This window comes from Stenella coeruleoalba (genome assembly GCF_951394435.1).
Source record: "Stenella coeruleoalba genome assembly, chromosome: 4".
Taxonomy (NCBI): domain Eukaryota; kingdom Metazoa; phylum Chordata; class Mammalia; order Artiodactyla; family Delphinidae; genus Stenella; species Stenella coeruleoalba.
Genome location: NC_137149.1, coordinates 105,239,226 through 105,261,074, shown reverse-complemented (window position 1 = coordinate 105,261,074; position 21,849 = coordinate 105,239,226). Strand labels below are relative to the sequence as shown.

General features: G+C 33.9%; 1 protein-coding gene across 7 annotated transcripts in view; it reads left to right on the top strand.

The window, feature by feature from the left end:
- Window positions 1–21,849, top strand: part of CNOT6L (CCR4-NOT transcription complex subunit 6 like) — a 120,899-nt gene that overhangs the window by 39,712 nt on the left and 59,338 nt on the right. For 4 of the 7 annotated variants that reach the window (XM_079919783.1, XM_079919782.1, XM_079919778.1 and 1 more), the window contains exons 2-4: window positions 8,731–8,852; window positions 11,279–11,465; window positions 12,803–12,888. In XM_079919783.1, the coding sequence (XP_079775909.1) occupies window positions 8,731–8,852; window positions 11,279–11,465; window positions 12,803–12,888 (395 nt within the window). Of the gene's footprint in view, window positions 1–2,531; window positions 4,114–4,133; window positions 4,156–8,730; window positions 8,853–11,278; window positions 11,466–12,802; window positions 12,889–21,849 lie in introns of those variants that run through there. The other 3 variants (XM_079919780.1, XM_079919779.1, XM_079919781.1) reach the window with 3 other exon arrangements.

Genomic DNA, 21,849 nt, shown 5'->3' with positions numbered 1-21,849 from the left:
CTCTTGTCCTTTTGATAATGGCTGTTTTAACAGGTGTGAGTTGATATCCCATTGTGGGTTTGATTTGCATTTCCCTGATGGTTAGTGATGTTGAGCCCCTTTTAATGTATCTGTTGGCCATCTATATATCTCTTTGGGAAAATGTCTGTTCAGATGCTTTGCCCATTTATGGATTTTTTTTTTTTTTTTTTTTTTTGCTATTGAGTTGTGTGAGTTCTTTATTTATTTTGGATATTAACCCCTAATTAGATACATGATTTGCAGATATTTTCTCCCATTCTGTAGGTTGCCTTTTCATTTTGTTGATGGTTTCCTTTACCGAGCAGAAGTGTTTTAGTTTGATATAGTCCAATATGTTTATTTTTGCTTTTGTAGTCTTTACTTTTGTGTCAAATCCAAAAAATCATTACTGAGACCAATGTCAAGGAGCTGACCCCCTATGTTTTCTTCTAGTTTTATGGTTTCAGGTCTACATTCAAATCTTTAATTAATTTTGATTTGGTTTTTGTTAATTGTGTAAGATAGGGGTCCATTTGCTTTTTTTGCATGTGGCTGTTCAGTTTTCTCAACACTGTTTATTGAAGAGACTGTCCTTTCTCATTGTATATTCTTGGATCCTTTGTTATAAATTAACTGATCATACATTTTTGGGTTTATGTTGGGGCCTTCTACTTGGTTCCGTTAATCTATGTGTCTGTTTTTATGCCCAAAACCTGCTATGTTGACTACTGTAGCTTTGTAATATACTGTGAAATCAGGAAGTGATTTCACAGTGATGCCTCCAGCTTTGTTCTTTCTCCAGATTTCTTTGGCTCTTCTGATCTTTTGTGGTTCCATGTACATTTTAGGATTATTTGTTCTATTTCTGTGAAAAATGGCATTGGAATTTTGATAGGGATTGCATTGAATTCTAGTCCATGAGGATGGGATGTCTTTCTGTCTTTTTGTGTCTTTATTTTCTTTCATCAGTGTCTTACAGTTTGCAGGGTACAGGTCTTTTATCATGGTTAAATTTCTTTCTAAGTATTTTATTGTTTTGATGCAAATGTTAATGGGATTGTTTCCCTGATTTCCCTGATAGCTTGTTATTAGTGTATAGAAACACAACAGATTTTTATGTACTGATTTCATATCCGGTAACTTTACTGAATTCATTTATTCTAATGTTTTTTGGGTTTTCTACATATAATATGTCATCTGCAAACAGTTTTACTTCCTTTCTGATTTGGATCCCTTTTTATTTCATTTTCTTACCTAATTGCTCTGGCTAGGACTTCCAGTACCATGTTGAATGAAAGTGGCAAGAGTGGGCATCCTTGCCTTGTTCCTGATCTCAGAGGAAAAGCTTTCAGGTTTTCACCTTTGAGTATGGGTGTCTGTTGTGAGCTTGTCATACGTGGCCTTTATTATGTTGAAGTTTACTGTATATAGCATTTTAAGTATGGCGTCTTTAATTTAGCATAATGCATTTGACATTCATCCATGTTGTGTGTGTCAGTAATTCAATCATTTTTATTGCTGAGTAGTATTTCAGTGTATGGCTATTCCACAGTTTATTCATCAGTTGAAGGATATTTGTATTGTTTCCAGTTTGGGGTGACTATAAATAAATTTGCTGAAAACATTTATGTATGGGCTTTTGTATGAACATAAGTTTTAATTTTGCTTAGGTAAATACCTAGGAATGGGATTGCTGGGTTCTATAAGTGTATGTTTAATTTTATGAGGAATTACAAAACTGTTTTCTGAAGTGACAGTACCATTGTACTTTCCCATTGGTAAAATTTGAGGTTGTGAGTGTGTGTGTATTTATGTACAAATATGTATATATTTGTAAGCATACACACAAGGATATGGGGTGTGTGTGTGCGCATGCGCGTGTGTGTTTTCCTTGTCAGTCCTATCGTAAGTTTTCAATGTAATCATTCTAATAGCTGTGTAGTGATATCTCATTGTGATTTTAAGTTGCATTTCCCTAATGCCTAATGTTGACCATCTTTTCATGTGCTTATTTTCTATCTGTGTATCTTTGGTGAAGTATCTGTTAAAATCTTTTGCCACTTTTTAAAAATTAGACTTTGTTATGATTTTGTTTTGAGAATTCTTTGTATATTCCAGAGTGCTTTTTCATATAAGTGTTTTGCATGTATTTATTCTCAATCTCTGGGCATGTCTTTTCATTCACCTTTCAAGAGTAGATGTTTTAAATTTTCAAGGAATCTAGTTTATCAGTATTTTTCTTTTATGGATCATGCTTTTGTGTTTTATTGAAGAAATATTTGCCTAATCCACAGTCACAAAGATTTTTCTCTTCCGTTTTCTTTTATAAGTTTTATAGGTTTTGCTTTTGCATATAAGCTTATGATCCTTGCAAGTTAATTTTGTGTATGGTGCAAGGTGTGGATTGATGCTTATTTTTTTATTTTTGCATATGGATGTCCAGTTGTTCCAGCACCATTTGTTGAAAAATCTATCCTTTCTCTATTGAATTACCTTTGCACCTTCGTGGAAAGTCTATTGACTGTATATGCGTGGGTCTATTTCTAGTTTCTCAGTTATATTTTTTTCAACTATATGTGTCTGTCTTTTCATTAGTACCAAACTGTCTGGATTATCATTGCTTTCTAGTAAGGCTTGACATCAGATAGTGGGCACATCCAAGTTTATATTTCTTTCTCAAAAGTGTTTTGGCTCTTCTAGGTCCTTCCACATAAATTTTAGAATCAGCTTGTTGATTTTTAGGTTGGGAAATATTCTAAGAAAGAGATGGAAGATGACTTAAACCATGAAGGATGGATAGGAATTTGACATCATTGAAACAGATGAGAATGTGTATACCAGAGGAAGTAGAAAACACAGGCTACACGAAAAAAATGGAAAGATAGAGATTTGGGGAAGAAGTCATAGTCCTGAGAAAATTGATGTTGAAATTTTTAATCTAGTCTAATTACCTCCTGTTTTCTGTAAGATAGATAGATTGTATTCACTGTTTTTAGGTAAGTGGGAGGCATTAAATACAAGAAACATTAAAGCATTGTCGTTGTTAGAGACTAAGACCTAATTTGGAATGATAGGACATTATGATAGAATCATAAGCTTTGGTTGTCTAAATTGATTGCTAGTGAAATAAAATGAAACTTGTCCAATAATAGCATTATTTTGGAGCTTTGAAGTGCTTGGTAGATTTGTAATTCCAGGTCTTCATTTTTCCTTTTAGTATTTATTTATGTTTTATGTTGCTGCTGCTCTTGTTTTCTGGTATCCCACATATGGGGAAAAAATTTCTAGATATGCAGAAAAGGAGTTACATTCTTATTCTTTCTGCCCTTTTTCTCCCTCATGATAGTACTTTAACTGACAAGTTAGACTAACCCTGACACTTCCCCTTTTACAGAGTCAGAAGTTATCTTTCTGGATTACTCTAAAGTTTTCTTCAGATTACCTTTATAAAGGAGTATAACAATCATTACAGTTATCTCATTTTCATTCAGGGGATTTTTTGTTATATATGCCTATGCAGTGGCAATTACCTGATAAAGGGAAAAAGAGTAGTAACAAGAAGAAATGCCAAATTCTTCGTAGAAGTATTTGAAAGTAGAATATTTTATTACTTTATTTTTCAAGTAGTGCCATTAAAGTGATGTAAGCTACCTGAGGGCAATGATGCTGTTCAGCTTGTTCACTGTCGGAGTCTTAGTGCGTGGTATAATACATTACAATCAGTACTCCTCCAGTAAATGTTTGAATAAATGTTAAACTGATCAGAAACATGAAATTCCAGAAGTCTGAAGGTTATTTTTTCCATAATGATGGGTGGCTTTACCATTGTAAAACACGGATTTTATTTTGCTTTGTTTTTGTTTAGAATGGTGACAGATTGGGAGATATCATGAAAACTTTGAATGGATTCTTTCTGAACGTTTGCATTGTCATCATCTACGGACTTGAGTTGAATATGTCATTGAAGACAAATGCCATTCAGAGGCCCTTGGTATAGAAGAGGAGTGGAAATGTGGATGAAATTGTTATTTATCTCAGGGTGTCTTCTCAGCTCTTGTGATTGCCATCAATCTTTATCAGTATGATTCTACTATATGCAGTGTGATTTGCTAGGTGCTGTTTTTTAGTATCAGCTCTTGAGCTCATTTAGGGAAGGTATAGATTTTGTATGACAGTTGTAATGATTAATACTTGTGTATAGCTAAAAATAGATGTTGATGAGGAAATAGAAACTTCAGAAATGCTGTAGTGCAAGGGTTAGTTTGCTTTATTAAAAAAGGTAAACTTAGACATATTTTCTCAGAAGGGAAAATGGTCTTAATGTTTAAGAGCAGTTGGGAAGGATGGATGTTAGTCAAGGTGGGTATTCAATAAATAACAAACAATGTGTTCATAACCTTTGGAAATAAATGCTGATAGAAGACAGATTTATCTGAGAATATGTAAAGTGTAATAAGTCACTACATCTTGCTCCAAAATGGAAGCAGAAATATCTAATGTAGGCTTAATTTTGTCTTCTTTCAACTTTGGGAACTCTGCATCTCTGCCTAAGATTGCTTTGCAAACTACTGTTGAGACGATCACTTAATATTTCTATGGATATAAGTGCATATCTACTGGCTTGTACTTTAGGTTTGGATTCATTGAGTTAGAAGTCTGGTTCGTTATGAAGCACTATTCGGTGGTTGTAGCATTCTCTTTCTTATTCTGAGTTCTAAATGAAATAGTATTAATTGTGTTGAACTATAGACTGAGAGAAAATGATCTTAAATTTAGAGAAGGTGGTGGGAGGAAAGCTGTGGTTTAACACCATAAGGACTTAACATCTTTATATGTACTATAGAGCCCGCTGTTTTTTTAATAAGATGCTTCAGATGACCAAAATTAGCAGAAGTTTAGTTCTGGCCTTTAACAGTTTGCTCTGATTTGGCTCAGATTATTATTATTCGGGGATGGGGCAAGGAGGAGTTATTTTACATTATTTTCCTAGCCCCAGATATAAAACCTGAGATTTGGGAATCCTTGGCAATAGTGTATTTGGGCGTAACTCATATATATATATTGTAACATGCTATTCACTGAACACGATGCTATGTCGGTATCTTGTATTTTATTTACAGTTTTGGAAACTCCAAGGTAAATTTTTTAAGGCAAAGTAGCCCTAGTGTTACATACAGTGTTGCTTTGCAGCTAAAAAAAGATTGGAATACATTTTCCATGAAGTCGTATTTTACAGGTTTACGTGAAGTTTTTGCTTAATTATACAGAAGACTGAGAACTAAATTAACGAAAATCTTCACTATATGTAGTAATTAATCATCCTTCAGTTACAGAGATTAAGACTTGTTTACTTTCAGGATAGTTCATAGAAACTAAGAAGTAGGAGATAATCAGGTTGTTTTTCCAGGACTGACGGTTGCTCTCAGAAATTTTGCCCTAGAATCTGAGGGGGCTGCGTTGGTGATAAAATGAGATTCAAGGAATGGGGTGGAGAGGATAGTAGGTTCAAAGAAGCTTATGTAGTCAGTATTTGGGGAGCTATGTGGAGTATTTTTCATAGTGTCAAAATGGGGTTTGAAGACTGGAAGTTAAAAAGGCTGTGTTGTGAAGGGGCTTTTAGTTTACTTTGTTATGTGATCAGGATCCCCAATATAAATTAGGTTGATATAATGGGAGGATCTTTGGTGTATAGCAGGAACTGATGTAAGATATTGCAGAAATTAGAAACTCTTGGAAAAAACAATTAAAAAACCTGCCTCTTCATCAATTTGATAAAGAAGATAGGAAAAGGAAATTAGCTGCTAGGCTTTACAAAATAAAACATTTCTCTTTCTTGGATGAAAAGTGTCAATCCAGTATTTAAGCCTTGGACTGACCTATATCTTAGACTGTTGAGAAAGCACATTAACAGTGTAAATTACGTTTGAATTATTATTTTATATATTTATTTTGAATTAGGTTTTTATGGTATGTCTCCAGGATGGAAGGTTGATGTTGAGGAACTGAGAGGGAAGATAAAGCTGAATAGGAGTATTCAATAATACCAGTTTCCTAAATTTGAGCTAAGTTTTTAGTAGCATGCTTGAAAACCTGATGTTTGGGACAGTAGTGATCACCAGATCTATAGACTCTACTAAATTACTTAGTTAATGCAAATGAAAAATGTTTTAACTTCAGTTAGACTATCCAAATTTAGTTTCATTTTGAAGGATTAAGTGACTTGTAATTTTATTGACTTCCTAATCAAATCCAAAGGAGACCTTTGACCCCTAACATAGCAGTATTAATATTACTTTGGTTTTTACATATTATAGACACTGGTAAACATTTTATGGATATGTTTTGCAGGAACAGATTTTATAAATTTTATTGGACCTACAAAGATGGAGACTTATGAAAAATTAAAGAAAAAGAAATATAGTTCTTATATAGTAGCTGTTTTAGAGATTAGCATTAGTGGGCCAGAAGAGATGATGATGATTAATCTCCTATCTAGATTTTGTAAATATTTAGGGAAATTGAACATGTGGATTAATGACCATTTCATGAGATTAATTTTTAGAAGAGCATTGACTGTTAATTGGGAAAGGTGAGAGGAAGATGGTAGTTTTTAGGATTATAAAGCATATATGATCATTCCACAAATACATATTCAGTGCCTACTATGTGGTAGGAACTGTATAGAGTTATAAAAAGGATATGCCTCCACACAGAAACAACTTATTGTCCCCTTAAATAACACACCATCTAGTGGGAGCCATGATTAAAACTGCCAAATTAAGTTGACCTGTGCACTATATTTTATAAAAGTGATTCAAAATTAATGAAACATAGTTTTTGCAAATGTCACAGTCTTAATTTTTTATCCATTCTCATTGTAGATGATGGATTTGTAGCATGTCTTTGGATCTGAATCTGTTTGATTTGGTTTTGCTTTAACTTGTGTTTTTGTAGAATTTTATATTAGTGTGCAGGAGTATCCACAGAGACACGTGTACCTTATGGTACATAGCAGAAATTCTGAAAACCTTGTTACCTAAAAATTTTATATTCAGAAATAATTTACATAGGCCAAAAGTGGTAAAAATCAAGCTTTTCCCGAGGAAAATGATCATACTCTTTGTGCTGTGTGAAGATCCGGGACATTTATGGAAAATAAAATATGTTTCCGTATCACCCAGTTGTGTGATAAGGTTAGAGCAGAAGAGCTTAACCTGGAAATTTGGAAGCTAATTACTGTTAACAGATGAAAAAATCTGGAAAACTTTCTCTTTGCCTCTTTTAGTAAATAGGAAGGAATGACTGTTTTTCCTTCCGCAATATGAGGACAAATTATGGTATGGGAAATTTTGATTGTATTCTTTTCTAGCTTTGATTTCTTGATACATGATAGAATACTTCCTGTTTTTCTTTGTTCTCTTTATGTAACAAATTTCAGACCATCTGAAAGTAACTCTTACATTGAGATAGAACTTCTAAACTACTTAGAAACACTCCCAGTTTTAGGCAGTTGGTTTTCGTGTGTGTCTGTATGTCTCTGTGTTAAAATATGAGCAAAGAACCAACTATAAATACTATGAGGGTATTTACTGATAGCATGCAGGAGTTTAATTAGGTTCAGGATTTTGTAATTTGCTATTCTTGTTAGATCTGAACGGGATTTCATTTTCTGCCAATTACCGAGCAGTAACTCTTGTATTAGACCTCTTGAATGATTACTTTTATGGCCATTTGTCATCTGATCCATACATTGCATTCTTGAGGAGTTTATGTCTAGCTGGTCATCACTGATGATTGTTCAGTGATTATTTTGGCAGTTAACTGAAGAAAACTGTTTAATATTAGTTTCAATTAGGGTGGCCATGTAACTCATGATCCAAATTGGACACTTTTGGGAGTGAAGAAGTGTTATCAATAATTACCTAAGAATAACAGATATAAACCAAGACTGGTCCTTGCAAACCAAGATACATGATAATCTTAATTAGATGCTTTTGATCGCAAGTAACAAAACATAAACTAGTAGTTTAAACAATAAGTAAAATAGATTGACTTGTGTATCCAAAAAGCCCAGTATTTGAGAGTGCTACAGGCGTGGTTTGGTGAGGACTCTGGCTTTGTTTCTCTATTTTCTCATCTTTGACTGAAACGGCTGGCTTTCCTTATAGTTGGATGCTTGCCAACAATAGCTGGGGCTGTATTCTTTTTCATTTATGACCAGCAGGAGAGAGAAGCCTGCTCCTCCCATAAACATAAAATGAGTCTTAAGCCTAGTGATTATTAAATATTTCTGAACTAATCTCTGTGACAAGAGGAATGTCATGTGCTAATTGTCTTAGATATGGAATATCTGAATATCACTGAGACGAGGAGGATAGGATTACTCTGATTCTCTTAGGCCAGTCAGAGTCCATTCAGGAAACTTGCATAGGGTCAGTCTGTCTTGGGAAGCAAGGCAGCTAAATGAAGGGGAAGGGGTGCAATGGATGTTTGGGAAGCAACCACCATGTTTTCTGTGAAGTCCAGTGTCCCTGCTTCTTTGCATTTTTCCTGAGACATTCTTACTGAGTACCTGCAATAGCCTAGCATACTTTAGATGTGTTTTCCTTCTAGTGAGAATTTAGTAGTAACTTGGCAAGGGGGGAGAAGAAGAAAATTTACCATCTCATTTTTCTTTCTCTCTTTTTTTTCTATTAGATTATAATTGTTGATTTTTTTTTCCCCTTACAGACTAATAGGGATGCCAAAGGAAAAATATGACCCTCCAGATCCTCGCAGAATTTATACCATCATGTCAGCAGAGGAGGTAGCCAATGGGAAAAAATCTCACTGGGCAGAATTAGAAATCTCGGGTGAGTGGAATCTGAAATATTTAATCTGGGCTATAATAGCAATGATGAACAAGAGTTGAGTGTTATACTTATTTCTTTGCTGTACATTTTTAATTAGATGAATTAATTGAGAAAATACAAGATGCTGAGGCACTAGTGTTTAACTTATTGATTTATCTGTGACTAAATATCTTTGTTCCCATTCTTTCTTTTGAGATTAATACTGTGGGCCACAGTTGGCATCTAAAGTTGAAGGCATTGGGAGTTCAGTTTCTAAGTAAAACTAGATTCTTTGATATAATAGATTTTGTTTTGGCTATTGCAGAGTAATCATTTTTGCAAATTGATATCTTTGCCGTCCTCCTGTCATCCCATTGTTGGTAGAATGGGAAACCTAGGAGCTATCTGTTTATTCTATAAATTACATGTTTAGGAGTTGTTAAAGTAGAATCTGATTCCTAAACACTCATAACCAGTCTAATAGTGAGCAAAACATCAGACAAACCGAAGGACATTCCACAAAATTCCTAGCTAGTAATCCTCAAAATTGTCAAGGTCATGAAAAACAAGGAAAGACTGTGAAACTGTCACAGATGAGAGAAGACTAAGGAGACATGATGACTAAATGCAAAAAATATGATCTTCCAGATCCTCGAACAAAAAGGTGTAAAAACTGGTGAAATTCAAATAAAGTCTATAAAGTAGTTATCTTCGAACAAAAGGGTGTAAAAACTGGTGAAATCAAATAAAGTCTATAAATTAGTTAATATTGACACTACGTACCAATCTTGGTTTCCTAGTTTTGACAAATGTACCGTGGTAATATAAGATGCTGGTACTAGGGGCAACTGGATGAGGGGGTTATAGGAACTGTATTATCTTGGTAGCTTTTCTGTAGATCTAAAATTATCACAAACTTAAAAGTTTATTAAAAATAAAATATAAGTACAGTTTTTCTTTTATGAATTGATACAATACAGATTATATTTAGAATGTAATTTTTTCCCCAGTAAGCTTTCATTTGGAAGAGTTAAACGCATATTATGGTGTCAATAGCAAGAAATACCTGTATCTTTAGGTAAAAGGTGGTGGTTAGGTGATTGATAATTAAAAAAAAATGAATATGAGCAAATCCTATTAGGTTAACCCAGGGATTCTCAACTTGGCACTATTGACACTTAGGGCTGGACAGTTCTTTGTGGTTGGGAGTGGTTGTGTGCGTGTCGGATGTTTAGCAGCATTCCTGGCCACTACCCACTAGATGCCAGTAGCACCCCTCTAGTTTTGACAACCAAAAATGTCTCCAGATTGCTAAAGTCCCTTGGGGAGCAGTATTGCCCCTGCTCGAGAACCATTCGGTTAAACCCTGGGTAAAACTGAAATAAGTTTCTTTTTTACTAGAGCCTCTTTTCACTTGAAACCTTTGTTTCCTATTAAAATGCAAAATCCTAATTGGCACTTTAAGCCTGATTATAGACAGCATGAAGGAACCTGTGAACCCTGAACAGAAGATCTAAGTTCGAGTCTACTGCTTGATAGCCATATGAAAAATAACATTTCCCTATTGAGACTTTTTGCCGTCTCTACCTTCCACTGCTCTTTTAATCAATATCTGTTAGCATTTTACTTTGGTAAAGTTTTCAGAGTCTCTTCATATAAGTTTATTGTTAAGATAACATCACATTTTACAGAAGCTGAAGCTATGTGATTTGTTTAGGCTTATATGGCTAACAAATGGTAAAAATCAGGACTGTGAACCAAGTCTTCTTTTTCCAGTACATGTTCTACCATAGCTGTCAGATGCTGACTGATAGGTAAAGCTTAATGAGTGACTATTTCCTTGAGTATGTTGCACTTAAATGCAAAATCTTAAACCAGAGTTATTAATGTATAATTGAAATATGAGAAGGCTGGGGAAGATGTCTCCTTTGGGAGTAAAATGGTTTTCCCGGCGGCTAATCTAAGGTTGGTTCTAAATCATAGCAATTACTCCTGTCTATTTAAAGTTTGTGGACTAATTCAGGCCCTAGATATAGATAAACCTTGCACTATTAATTTTCACGAAGTATGTGAGAAGTGCTTTTGTGAGGATCATAACTTAGAGAAAAAAAATTCAGGACTGTTCTACTACAAAAGCTCAATTCAGCCCCATGCTTTCTCCTTGAGACCATGTGATCACCCTGACTCCACGGGTCTCCTCATTATGCCACATCTTATTTAATACATGGAAGATTCATGAGAAAGAATGGTTGTCGGAAAAAAGTGGCATGAAATTAAAGAAGGACCAGGTGTGTTTGGAAGCAATCAAGTAGCATTAAATACAAAATTAAAATGCCAGAGTCACAATATCTGTATGTATTTGTGGGCTCTTCTCCCACTTTTTAGTCCTTGTAATTCAGTCTTTGTCTTGGGCCAAAAGTTTAATGCATCAATATTTTGCCTTTTAGGTAGAGTGCGGAGCTTAAGTACATCACTTTGGTCATTGACACACTTGACAGCACTGCACCTAAATGACAATTACCTTAGTCGCATTCCACCTGATATTGCCAAGCTTCATAATCTGGTTTACCTGGATCTGTCATCCAATAAACTCAGAAGTTTACCAGCAGAACTAGGAAACATGGTGTCTCTCAGGTGAGGAAATATAAATGTGACTCACTGTATAAAATTCTAAATTTACCAAATAAGAATATTATGGAAGGTTACTCATCTTACAGTAGGAGTTCCATATGTATGTGAAGGTTAAATGATATAAATTGTCTAAGCAGAGTGCTTGAGTTGGGCTCCATTGAACGCTTCTTTTCCTTTCTTCCTTTAAATTTGGAGGTTTCTGGCTAGAAATGTGCTTGTATGACCAATTTCTGTTGACAGACTTGAGGTGGGATAGGGCTATAAAATACCTAAGTCTCGCTTTACACCCAAGTGACAAATCTCATCAGAATTAATTGGGGCTAGACTAGTCTAGACTAATGAGAAATAATTGGGAAAATGATTTGTTTATAAGTAAAGGTTTTAGAAACATCTATTTTATAAGGCAAGTTATGCTTATATATTACAACTCCTTAAGGAAATCTTAAAACCTGATAATAAATGGATTTATTTCTAGTCTTTCAGGATTCTTTAAGAAATTTCTTCATAGGAGAAAATTGTATAGGAATCTTGAGACCTTGTATAAATGTTCCCAATGAAAACAAGGATTGCTTTTCTACCTTATCTGCTGAATAGTAATGTTAAAAAATTGCCATCACATGTTTAAAATTAAATATTTAATATCATTTAAAAATCTTGTTCTTTGCCATCCCCTTACTGTGTGTTTTTGTTGTTTTTTATATTTTTTAGTCATTTATTTTATACCTTTTGGTCATTAATTAATTACAAGGGCTGTTTATTTTTTCTGTAGTCTGCCCAAAATTTCACAATCATAAATCAGATCTCACCTGTGCTATCCTATTTATACTATCCTATGCTTTATTTTTAATGTTTATATTCTGTGTCAATGATTGTTGTATCTTGAAGTGATAATAGTTGTATTGTTATAAAAATTGATACAGGGGATTGGCTACTATAGTTAAATCCTGAAGTTTATTTTAAAAAGATTACTTTTTTCTACGAATGAGACTAGGTTCAAGGATATCTGCTGTCTTTGGGTACATAAAATATGTGTCACTCTGATTTGCATCTGAGAGGCATTTTGGGTGAGAGAGAAAAGGGAGCATATTTAGCCTGAGAATGACATACAGTTCCTATACCTTTAACTTTAATCTGTGCTAGAGAATGAGTAAATCATAGAAACACTGTTAATAATTGTGGCAGTTACAACATTTTTGGATGAATGTAGAGAAATATACCCTGAATGTAGACATCACTCATGTTATGTTAGAAGGCAGGTTAAGAACAACGACTGTAGGTATTAATAAAGTTTGATATATTAAACTAAAACAGTTTTTGTGTTTTTTTTTTTTAAAAAACAGGGAATTGCTTTTAAATAACAATCTGTTACGGGTTTTGCCTTATGAACTTGGTCGGCTCTTCCAGCTACAAACTCTAGGTTTGAAAGGTGAGTGATTTTTTAAAAATGATAGCATTAGCACTCAGCATTGAGGTTTTCTTAGCCTTTTAAAGACCATTTTGGTTACAATTAGGCCAGGTTTTAGTATAATTTCGAGAATGTAACTATAGATTACTCTTGAAAGAAAAGTGGTTCTTCTCTATCAAATTGAACTTCACGATTTCAACAAGCTGCCATCATTTTAACAAACTTGTATGGGGGAAACTTCGGGTTTTTTTGTTTTGTTTTGTTTTTATATTTTACTGAAATTTCTTAGAGGAGATAGTTTAAATTAACATTTAGCACTGTAGTTTTTTTTCCCATTTTTTTAAAAAATTGAAAACAGTGATGTAACATAATGAATTTTAACCTCAGCCAGAATGTCTGGTTTTGATAGAGTAGATAGCATTGGCATATTAGGTTTATAAGAGGGAAAACATTACAGTAAAAATGAGCTATGTCTAATAAGTGTAGTTATTGTAAATAGTGTATTAATCCAAAATGCATGTTCCTCTGATGATACCATCTCAGTTTGGAATGAAAGTCATACTCAAATCACATAAATACTGAGATTTGTATATTTTTCTCTTATAGCATAGCATAAGAAGAAGGGTTTATTTTGAATGCAGAGGACTAAATACAGATTTACTCTATTGGTTAAACATTTTCCATGCTAATGAGGAGGGAACGTTAAAGCCTTATGAAGTATACACTTTCATATGTTTTATTTTCCTTCTTCAAAGACTACTGAGTCTCATGAACGTGTTGTTTGCGTTTGCTTAAATCATATAGTGGAGCATTAAGAAAGAAGCTTGAATAAGAGTGGTAAGATTGCTGACATTATTTGTTGAAATGACAAAAGTGGTGTTAGGCTTCCTTATACAGTTAACCCTTCGTAAGTTGGATAATTATATGAATGGTCTAACTCTTGTGATTTTAGGTTCTTTGTAGGAATTTACTGATGCTTTTTATCATGTATGAATTAGACATATGGGGAATACTTTTTATCTAAAGTATTTTCTTGAGGATTAACCCAAGGCATTTGAAATTTAACTGTTGGGATATTTCGCCTTATTCTCTGTGTGCTAAATCTTATTCTTGTAAATGTAGCTGAAACAGCCATCCAGCTAGAGTTGGAATGGGGGCAGGTCTGTTCATGCCTATTAAAAAGTATGGAATGGTTGTCATTTTTATAATCTTAGATTTCAGAATTCACACTTTTCATACTGATTATAATAAATGGTATATTTTTTGTCTCCAAGGATAACCATTGTTTCTTACTTTCAACATCAATCAGAACAGCTGTTTTCCTCCTCCTAATCTTGATGGAGAGCATGTCAATGACAAATGAATACCTTGCTATTGAACCCAGTTGGACTTACCCTTCATACCACATAACATTCCTGGAAAAGCAAATATTATATATCTTACTGTTTCATAACTCTATTCCATGTTATCTCATATAGAGACATGTTCTCTGGGCTTCCCTGGTGGCGCAGTGGTTGAGAGTCCGCCTGCCGATGCAGGGGACACAGGTTCGTGCCCTGGTCCGGGAAGATCCCACATGCCATGGAGCGGCTGGGCCCATGAGCCATGGCCGCTGAGCCTGCACGTCCGGAGCCTGTGCTCCGCAACGGGAGAGGCCACAACAGTGAGAGGCCTGCATACCGCAAAAAAAAAAAAAAAAGAAAAAAGAGACATGTTCTCAGAAAATTTAGCTTAGTATCAACTGAATGAATCTTTCTGAATATCCTTTATCTCCTGGGTTCTTCATTTACTAGTTAAAATGTTAGTCTTCCAAACTACTGTCTTTGGTTGGACTTTGATTCTAGTGTCCCTTGTCTACTGATGATTCACATTTGTTAAAATCTCACTTTAGACTTTCAAATCAGGCACCAGCTCTGCTTTACCAGCTGTAACTTAGCTTTGTCCGTGCCTATGGATAAATTCCTTTTCATTAAACTTCAATTTAAATTCAATATAAATACCTATCTGCAGGCTTTCCTCTTCTGTGAGAATCTGTTTTTCTGGCAGTGCTATTTTGTGTTCAGGTGATCAGTACAGAAGAGCAGAGACCTTTTAGAAATGAAAGAAAGCCAGAGCCCTCCCTGCCATCTTTCAAAACTTTAAGGTGGTAAAAACAGGATTGATTTTATGAAGGAATTGAAGGAATAAAATGTTCCTAATGAATGGTAGCTTTATATTCTTAGGAAGGTAAAACTTGAAATAATTTCTTAATCAGTTTTAATAACCACATAGTGGTACTTTGTGCCCAAAAAAGGGGGGAGGGAGTAGAGTGGAGCACTTAAAATAGCACTGTGATATATTTAAAAGAAACAATGAAAATGGATGGCCTCTAAGATTCCATTTTGTCTTGAAACCAGAAAAAGGAGTGCCTTTCTTCCATTTCCTGTCTTCCTCTGAAACATAGATACTGAAATTTTGATAATGAATTTGATCATCCTGGCTCAACAAGTTAATTTTTAGAAATGCTATTTTGAGACTTGAGGAGTATGTGTGGTGGGTAGGGTATTTGAAGAGTTAGGATAAGAAGGCCAATTTAAAAACTACAAACATGGCCAGTCCAGGAAGTTGGAAATGTTCTTTTAAGTCACTTAAAAGAAAAATCCAAACTGTATTAGTTTTATGGAAGAAAAGGTGTAAGTGAAAACAATTCTCATATAGTTATTTTTAAATAATTTAGAATTCATGTCCTAAGGTATAAAGCAATACTTTCTCTGACATATGGGCCGAACAGTTGTCCTCAGGCATTAAACATTGATGTCCCCAAATAATAAAAACTTTAGAACTTCAATAATTGTGAAGATTTCTAGCTTCCTTCTAAGAATTACTTATCTCCCTTAAAATAAAATGGACCATGGCAGTTGAAGATTCTTTTACTATGTAAACTTTTTAATTCATGAAATATATCATAATATACACAGAGTAACATTTTAAAGAAAATAAAATAAGTAACTACACACCCATTATCTAACGTTCTCAGTACCTTTTTAAAAAATGCATTTAAAAATCCGATTGCCACTCATATAGGAGGCAAAGTACTTTCTTCTGTATTGTATAATGAGCTTCTGGAAATCAGTAAATAAAAGACAGTCTATTAGAGAGCATATTAATAATTCATATAAGAGGATTTACAAATGGCTGTAAAATTAGAAAGTTGATCAACATTATATAATAATAACAATGCAAATTGAGACTATACTCAATTTTTACCTATCAGATTGGATGAATTCCAAAAATTTGATAAACTAACTGTAGGTGAGATTATTGGGAAATAGGCACAATCAAACCTTGTTGGTGTAGATCCCCTGTATCTTTTAAGTTTCCTGTGTGCCTTTTCTTGATTACATCTTCATCACTTCTCCCAGAGGTTATTACTGTCCTAAATTCTGTTAGTTTTCTTTCGGTCATCCAACAGGTATTGATGAGCACATACTATGTGCCAGATACTGAGCTTATATATGTATCTGTTAAGGGTGTTTTAACCTTTATATAAATGGAATCCTACTGAATGTAATTTTCTGTGACTTGGTTTTGACTTTATGTATTTACGATTCATACATTTATGCATTCGTGTAATTGTAGTTAATCTGTTTCATTGCTGTGTTGTATTCTGTTATATGAATATGCTGTAATTCATTCTACTATAGATATTTAGATTGTTTCCACCTTTTTTTGACTACTATAAGCAATGTAGCCATGAACATTCTTGTACATGTCTCCTGATAGAGTTCCTAGGAATGGAATTGTTGGGTTATAGAAAGAAGCTTATACATTCTTAGGTTTATTAGGTAATGCCATAATATTTTACAAAGTAGCTATACTAAAATATACTCCCGAAAGTAATACAGTTGCCATTTTTCTGTCTTCTTCCCAACACTTACTTAGTATTGTCAGATTTTTAAAGTTTTGCCAGTTATCAAGTGTGAAACAGTTTCTAGTCCTACCTTAATTTACATTTTCCTAATTGATAATAAAACTGAGAATCTTTTCATATATGTATTGGCCACGTTTCTTCTCTGAAATTGCTATTGATATCTTTTGCTTATTTTCACTTGGAATTTTTAACTTTTGTCTATTTTGTATTGTAAATGTCTTCTTCCACTCTGGCTTTTCTTTCTGTTTTCTTTGTTGGTATTGTTTAATGAATAGATTTGATTTTTTTTTTTTTTGCGATACGCGGGCCTCTCACTGTTGTGGCCTCTCCCGTTGCGGAGCACAGGCTCCGGACGCGCAGGCTCAGCAGCCATGGCTTACGGGCCCAGCTGCTCCACGGCATGTGGGATCTTCCCGGACCGGGGCACGAACCCGTGTCCCCTGCAACGGCAGGTGGACTCTCAACAACTGCGCCACCAGGGAAGCCCTTGATTTTTTTTTATTGTAGTTGAATTTAAAATTCTTTTCTTTTGTGACTAGTGCATCTTATGTTTTATTAAAGAAATCCTGCCCTACCCCAGTCATAAATAGTTTTTCTATATTATCTCTTAAAAGTTGTTGTAAAGTTTTGCTTTTCATAGTTAATTCTTTTATTCATTTGGAGTTGATTTTTTAATATGGTATGAGAGGTCTAATTTTGGGAGGGATCTCATTTTGTCTTTTCCTTGTGAATAACCAGTTGTCTCAACATCATTTAGTGACTAGTTTTCCCTTTTCCCACTGATCAGCAAAGTCACCTCTCTCATATATCAGCAATGTGTCGTAGGCTTGTTTTGGGATCTCCATTCTCTGTACCCAGCAGTACCCAGTCTGTACCCAGTCAGTTTGTCTCACCTTGCACTGATTACTACATTGTCATAATTGTTACTATGGCTTTATATTAAGATTTGATATCTCTTTTGGGAAGTCTCTTTACATTTTACTTTTGCAGTGTCTTGGCAGTTTGGGTGCCTTGAATCTTCCTCATACATAAGAAACAGCTTGTTAAGTTTCACAAAAAATGCTGTTGGGACTTTGGAACTGCATTGAATGTCTGGATCAATTTAAGAAAAATTGACATGTTAATTACATTGAGTCTTCCTATCCATGAATTTGTGCATTCTCCCCATTTATTTAGATCTTATTTAATGTCTTTGAATAAAATTTTATAACTTTCTGCACACTGTTCAGGCATATCTTTTGTAGATTTGTTTCTAGATACTTTATAAGTTTCTTTGTTCCTCTTATAAACCATGTCTTTTTTAAGTTGCTTTTTCTGCCTGTTTGCTGTTGGGGTATACGAATTACCATTAAAAAGAAAAAAGATCTTATAATAAGCCTTCTTGGCTAAATTCTTCCTAAAAGTTTGTTTACAAATTCTTTAGGTATTGTATGCAGATAATGATTTCATCTGCTGATAAAGACTTTGTTCCTTTCAAATTCTTATAATTTCTTTTCCTTATTGTAATGTACTGGCGTGTTTAATACAATATCTAATAGAAGCATTAATACTGGGCATGCTTCTAATCACAATTTTAAAGGAAATGTTTCCAATATTTTTCCATTAAGAATATTTGCTCTATATTTTTGGTAAAAAGTTTTTAGGTTCTAGAAGTTTCCTTCTATTTCTACTTTGCTAATCCTTATTTGGGTGCTGAAGTTTATTAAATGCTTTTCTTCATCTATTGAGATGATTACATTATTTTCTCATTTCATATATTGAAGTGGTAAATTATATGTAAGCGTCCCCCCAACCTGCCCCTTTAAACCACACTTGGATTCCTGAGGTAAACCCAACTTGGTGCTTTTATACACTGCTGGATTTATTTTGATAGTGTTTGTCAAGAACTGTTAAGGCTCTGAGATTTTACCCTATTACAAGCTAATAAGTTAGCCAATTATTGCTTCATGGATAATGGTAGAAGACATGAGACTCTTGGGTCAGAGACAAAGAACGTTATCACTCAAGCAACAAGGTGGACCCAGACACATGCTGTATACACAAAGAGTTTGCATTGCAATTGAGTAATTTAAGTCCAAAGGTGCAGCACTTTTCAAGCAAGCAGCAAATATTGTAGCTAGCTGCAAAAAAACCAAAACAAAACAACTAATCCTGATTCTCCAGGGGTACAAAAAGTTATATGGAAGTATTGCTCTGGTTGCCTTGACCTGTTTAGTTCCCTATTTAACTAGCTATGGAAACTGCTCAGTATCAAGAGACAGATAAGTCTCAGAATCTGTTGCACTCACAAAGAATGAAGGGGGGAAGCACAGGGACCCTGATGGACTGCCTTTCACAATAACTTTCTAAAGGAATTTTTCATGTATGTTCATGAATAAGATAGACATGTGTTCTTACTGTTCTTACTCAGTTTTCTCAAAGAGTTTGTATAATATTGAATTAATCTGTTCCTTGAAATTTTGGTGGAACAAGACTATAAAACTACCATTGCCTGGTGGAACTATCACCTCAATGTATTTGTAGTTATAAGAATCATTGAATCTTTCTAATTGCTGATGAGTCAGTTTTTTTGGACTGTATCTGTAATATTGGAATTTTTCAGCTTTTTAAAGTTTTCAAATTTGCATAAAAACGTTCATAATATTCTCTTGATATATTTTTAGACTCTTGTTTATATTACCCCCTTCTTCATTAGTAAGATTATTTGTGCTTTCTATCTTTTTTCTGATTTAGTCTCCCCAGAGATTTGTCAGTTATGTTCTTTTCAGTGAGTCAGTATTGGCTTTTATTTTTAAAAAACTGGTTTGTTTGTTTTTCTTTATTCTGTTTTGTTTGGATTTATTATAGTTTTTTTCCTTTTTTCTCTTTTTAAGTTGGATATATGGCTTATTCATATTTAGATTTCCTTATTTTCAAATAAATATAAGCAGTTAAGGCCATAAATTTTTTTGGCAAGACTATAAATTTATTTGGCAACCCATGATTTTGATATGAAATATTCTCATCATTTTTGCCTAAGTATTATTAATATAGGTTATCATATCTTCTTTGACTCATCAGTTATTTAAAATTTCCATGCACGTGTGATTTTAAATTTACCTTTCTTTATTGTTAAATTTAAACTTAATTGCATTATAGGCTGTTAGGGTAACCTGTATGAACAAGTTCTTTTACATTTGTTGATTCCTGCTTTATGGGCTGGTATGTGATCAATTTTTATAAACGTTTTACTGCATCTGAAAAGAGTATTGTTTTTCTAATTGTTAGGTACAGATCTATATGTTTCTCCATTAGATCAAATTTGTTAGCTGTGTTCCTCATATTTTCTGTATCTTTATAAATTTTTGACTGTTTGCTCTTTTAATAATTAAGGTATATATGCTAAAATTTCCATTTAAATGCTGAATTTGTTCATTTCCCCATGTAGTCCAGTCAGCTTTTGCTTACAGCCTTTGAGTTTATTTTATTAGGTATACCAACTATGCCTATATATTGCTATACCTTCTGGTAAATTGAACCTGATATTAGGTCATGAGCCTCCTGTTAGGGTTTTCATCTTACGATCTTTTTTGTCTCATATAGCTATGCAAGTTTTCTTTTGGTTAATGTTTGTATAATACATCTTTTCTCCTTTGTTTACTTTCAACCTTTCTGTGTACTTATGCTTAGGTGTGTCTCTTACAAAAAGTATATAACTGGTCTTTGTTTTTAATCCTGTCTGACTTTATTTTAATATGTGGGTTCAGACCAATTGCCTTACCTCTATTGCAATTATTGATATTTTTGTCTGGTTGCCATCCTACTTTTTGATTCCATTCTTTGTGTGATTTTTTTGTTTTCTTTTTGCCTTTCTAAAAACAGATTTTTCCCCCCTTGTTTGTTTCTTGATCTATATACTTCTGTTGGTGTGGGATTTGTACATTCTATTTCTGGACTCTCAGTGGTCACTCTTGAAATTATACCTTGAATATATTTTTGAAAAATTAAATTTTTAGCAACTTTTTTTTACTGAACTATATGTATGTAGTAAAATTGACCTCTTTGTTGACAGACATTCACATTTGGTGAATGTTGACAGATGTATGCAGTTGCATAACCACCACTACAATTGAGAAATAGAACTGTTCTGTCACCCTCCAGAATTCATTTGTGTTCGTTGAAGTCAACACCTTGTCCCACTCTTAGCCCTTGGCAACTACTTTTCCAGAATGTCATATATAGAAACATAGTATGTAGCCTTTTGAGTCTGGATTCTTTCATTTAACATAATGTATTTGAGGTTCATCCATCTTGTGTATTTCAGTAGCTCATTTCTGTTGCCAAGTAGTATCCGATTGTGTGGATATACCACCGATTTTTATCTGTTCACAAGTTGAAGGACATTTGGGTTGTTTCCAGTTATGAGTGATTAAGAATAAAGGCACTGTAAACATTTGTATAGATTTCTGTGTGAACTAAGTTATATTTTACTTGGGTAAATACCTAGGACTGGAACTGCCAGGTGGTATGGTAAGTGTATGTTGGACTTCATAAGAAACTGCCAGACTGTTTGTCTAATAATCCAACATAGTGGATTTATCATTTTGTATTCCTGCCAAAAATATGAGAGAGTTTTAGTTGGCTCTGCATCCTTGTCAGTACTTCTTGGTATTATCAATTTTTTTTTTAAATTTTTCATTCTAGTAGGATGTAATATCATTGTGGTTTAGCTTGTCATTTCTCTAATGAGTAATTATACTTTTCATGTGTTTATTTGCCATCTGTATGTCTTCGTTGGTGAAGGAAGTATTTATTCACATCTTTTGCCTAGTTTTATTATTGAGTTGCTTTTTTTCTAATTACTGAGATTTTGAGAGTTTATTATATGTTTTGGATTCAAGTCCTTTTTAAAGTATGTTTTGCAGATATTTTCTCCCAGTCTGTGGCTTGTATGTTTATTTTCTTTACAGGGCCTTTTAAAGAGCAATTTTCCGTTTTGATGCGGTCCCATTTATCACTCGTTTTCATCTATGGATTATGTCTTTGGTGTATTTACCAAATACACCGAAGATGTATTTACCTCACCCAAGTAC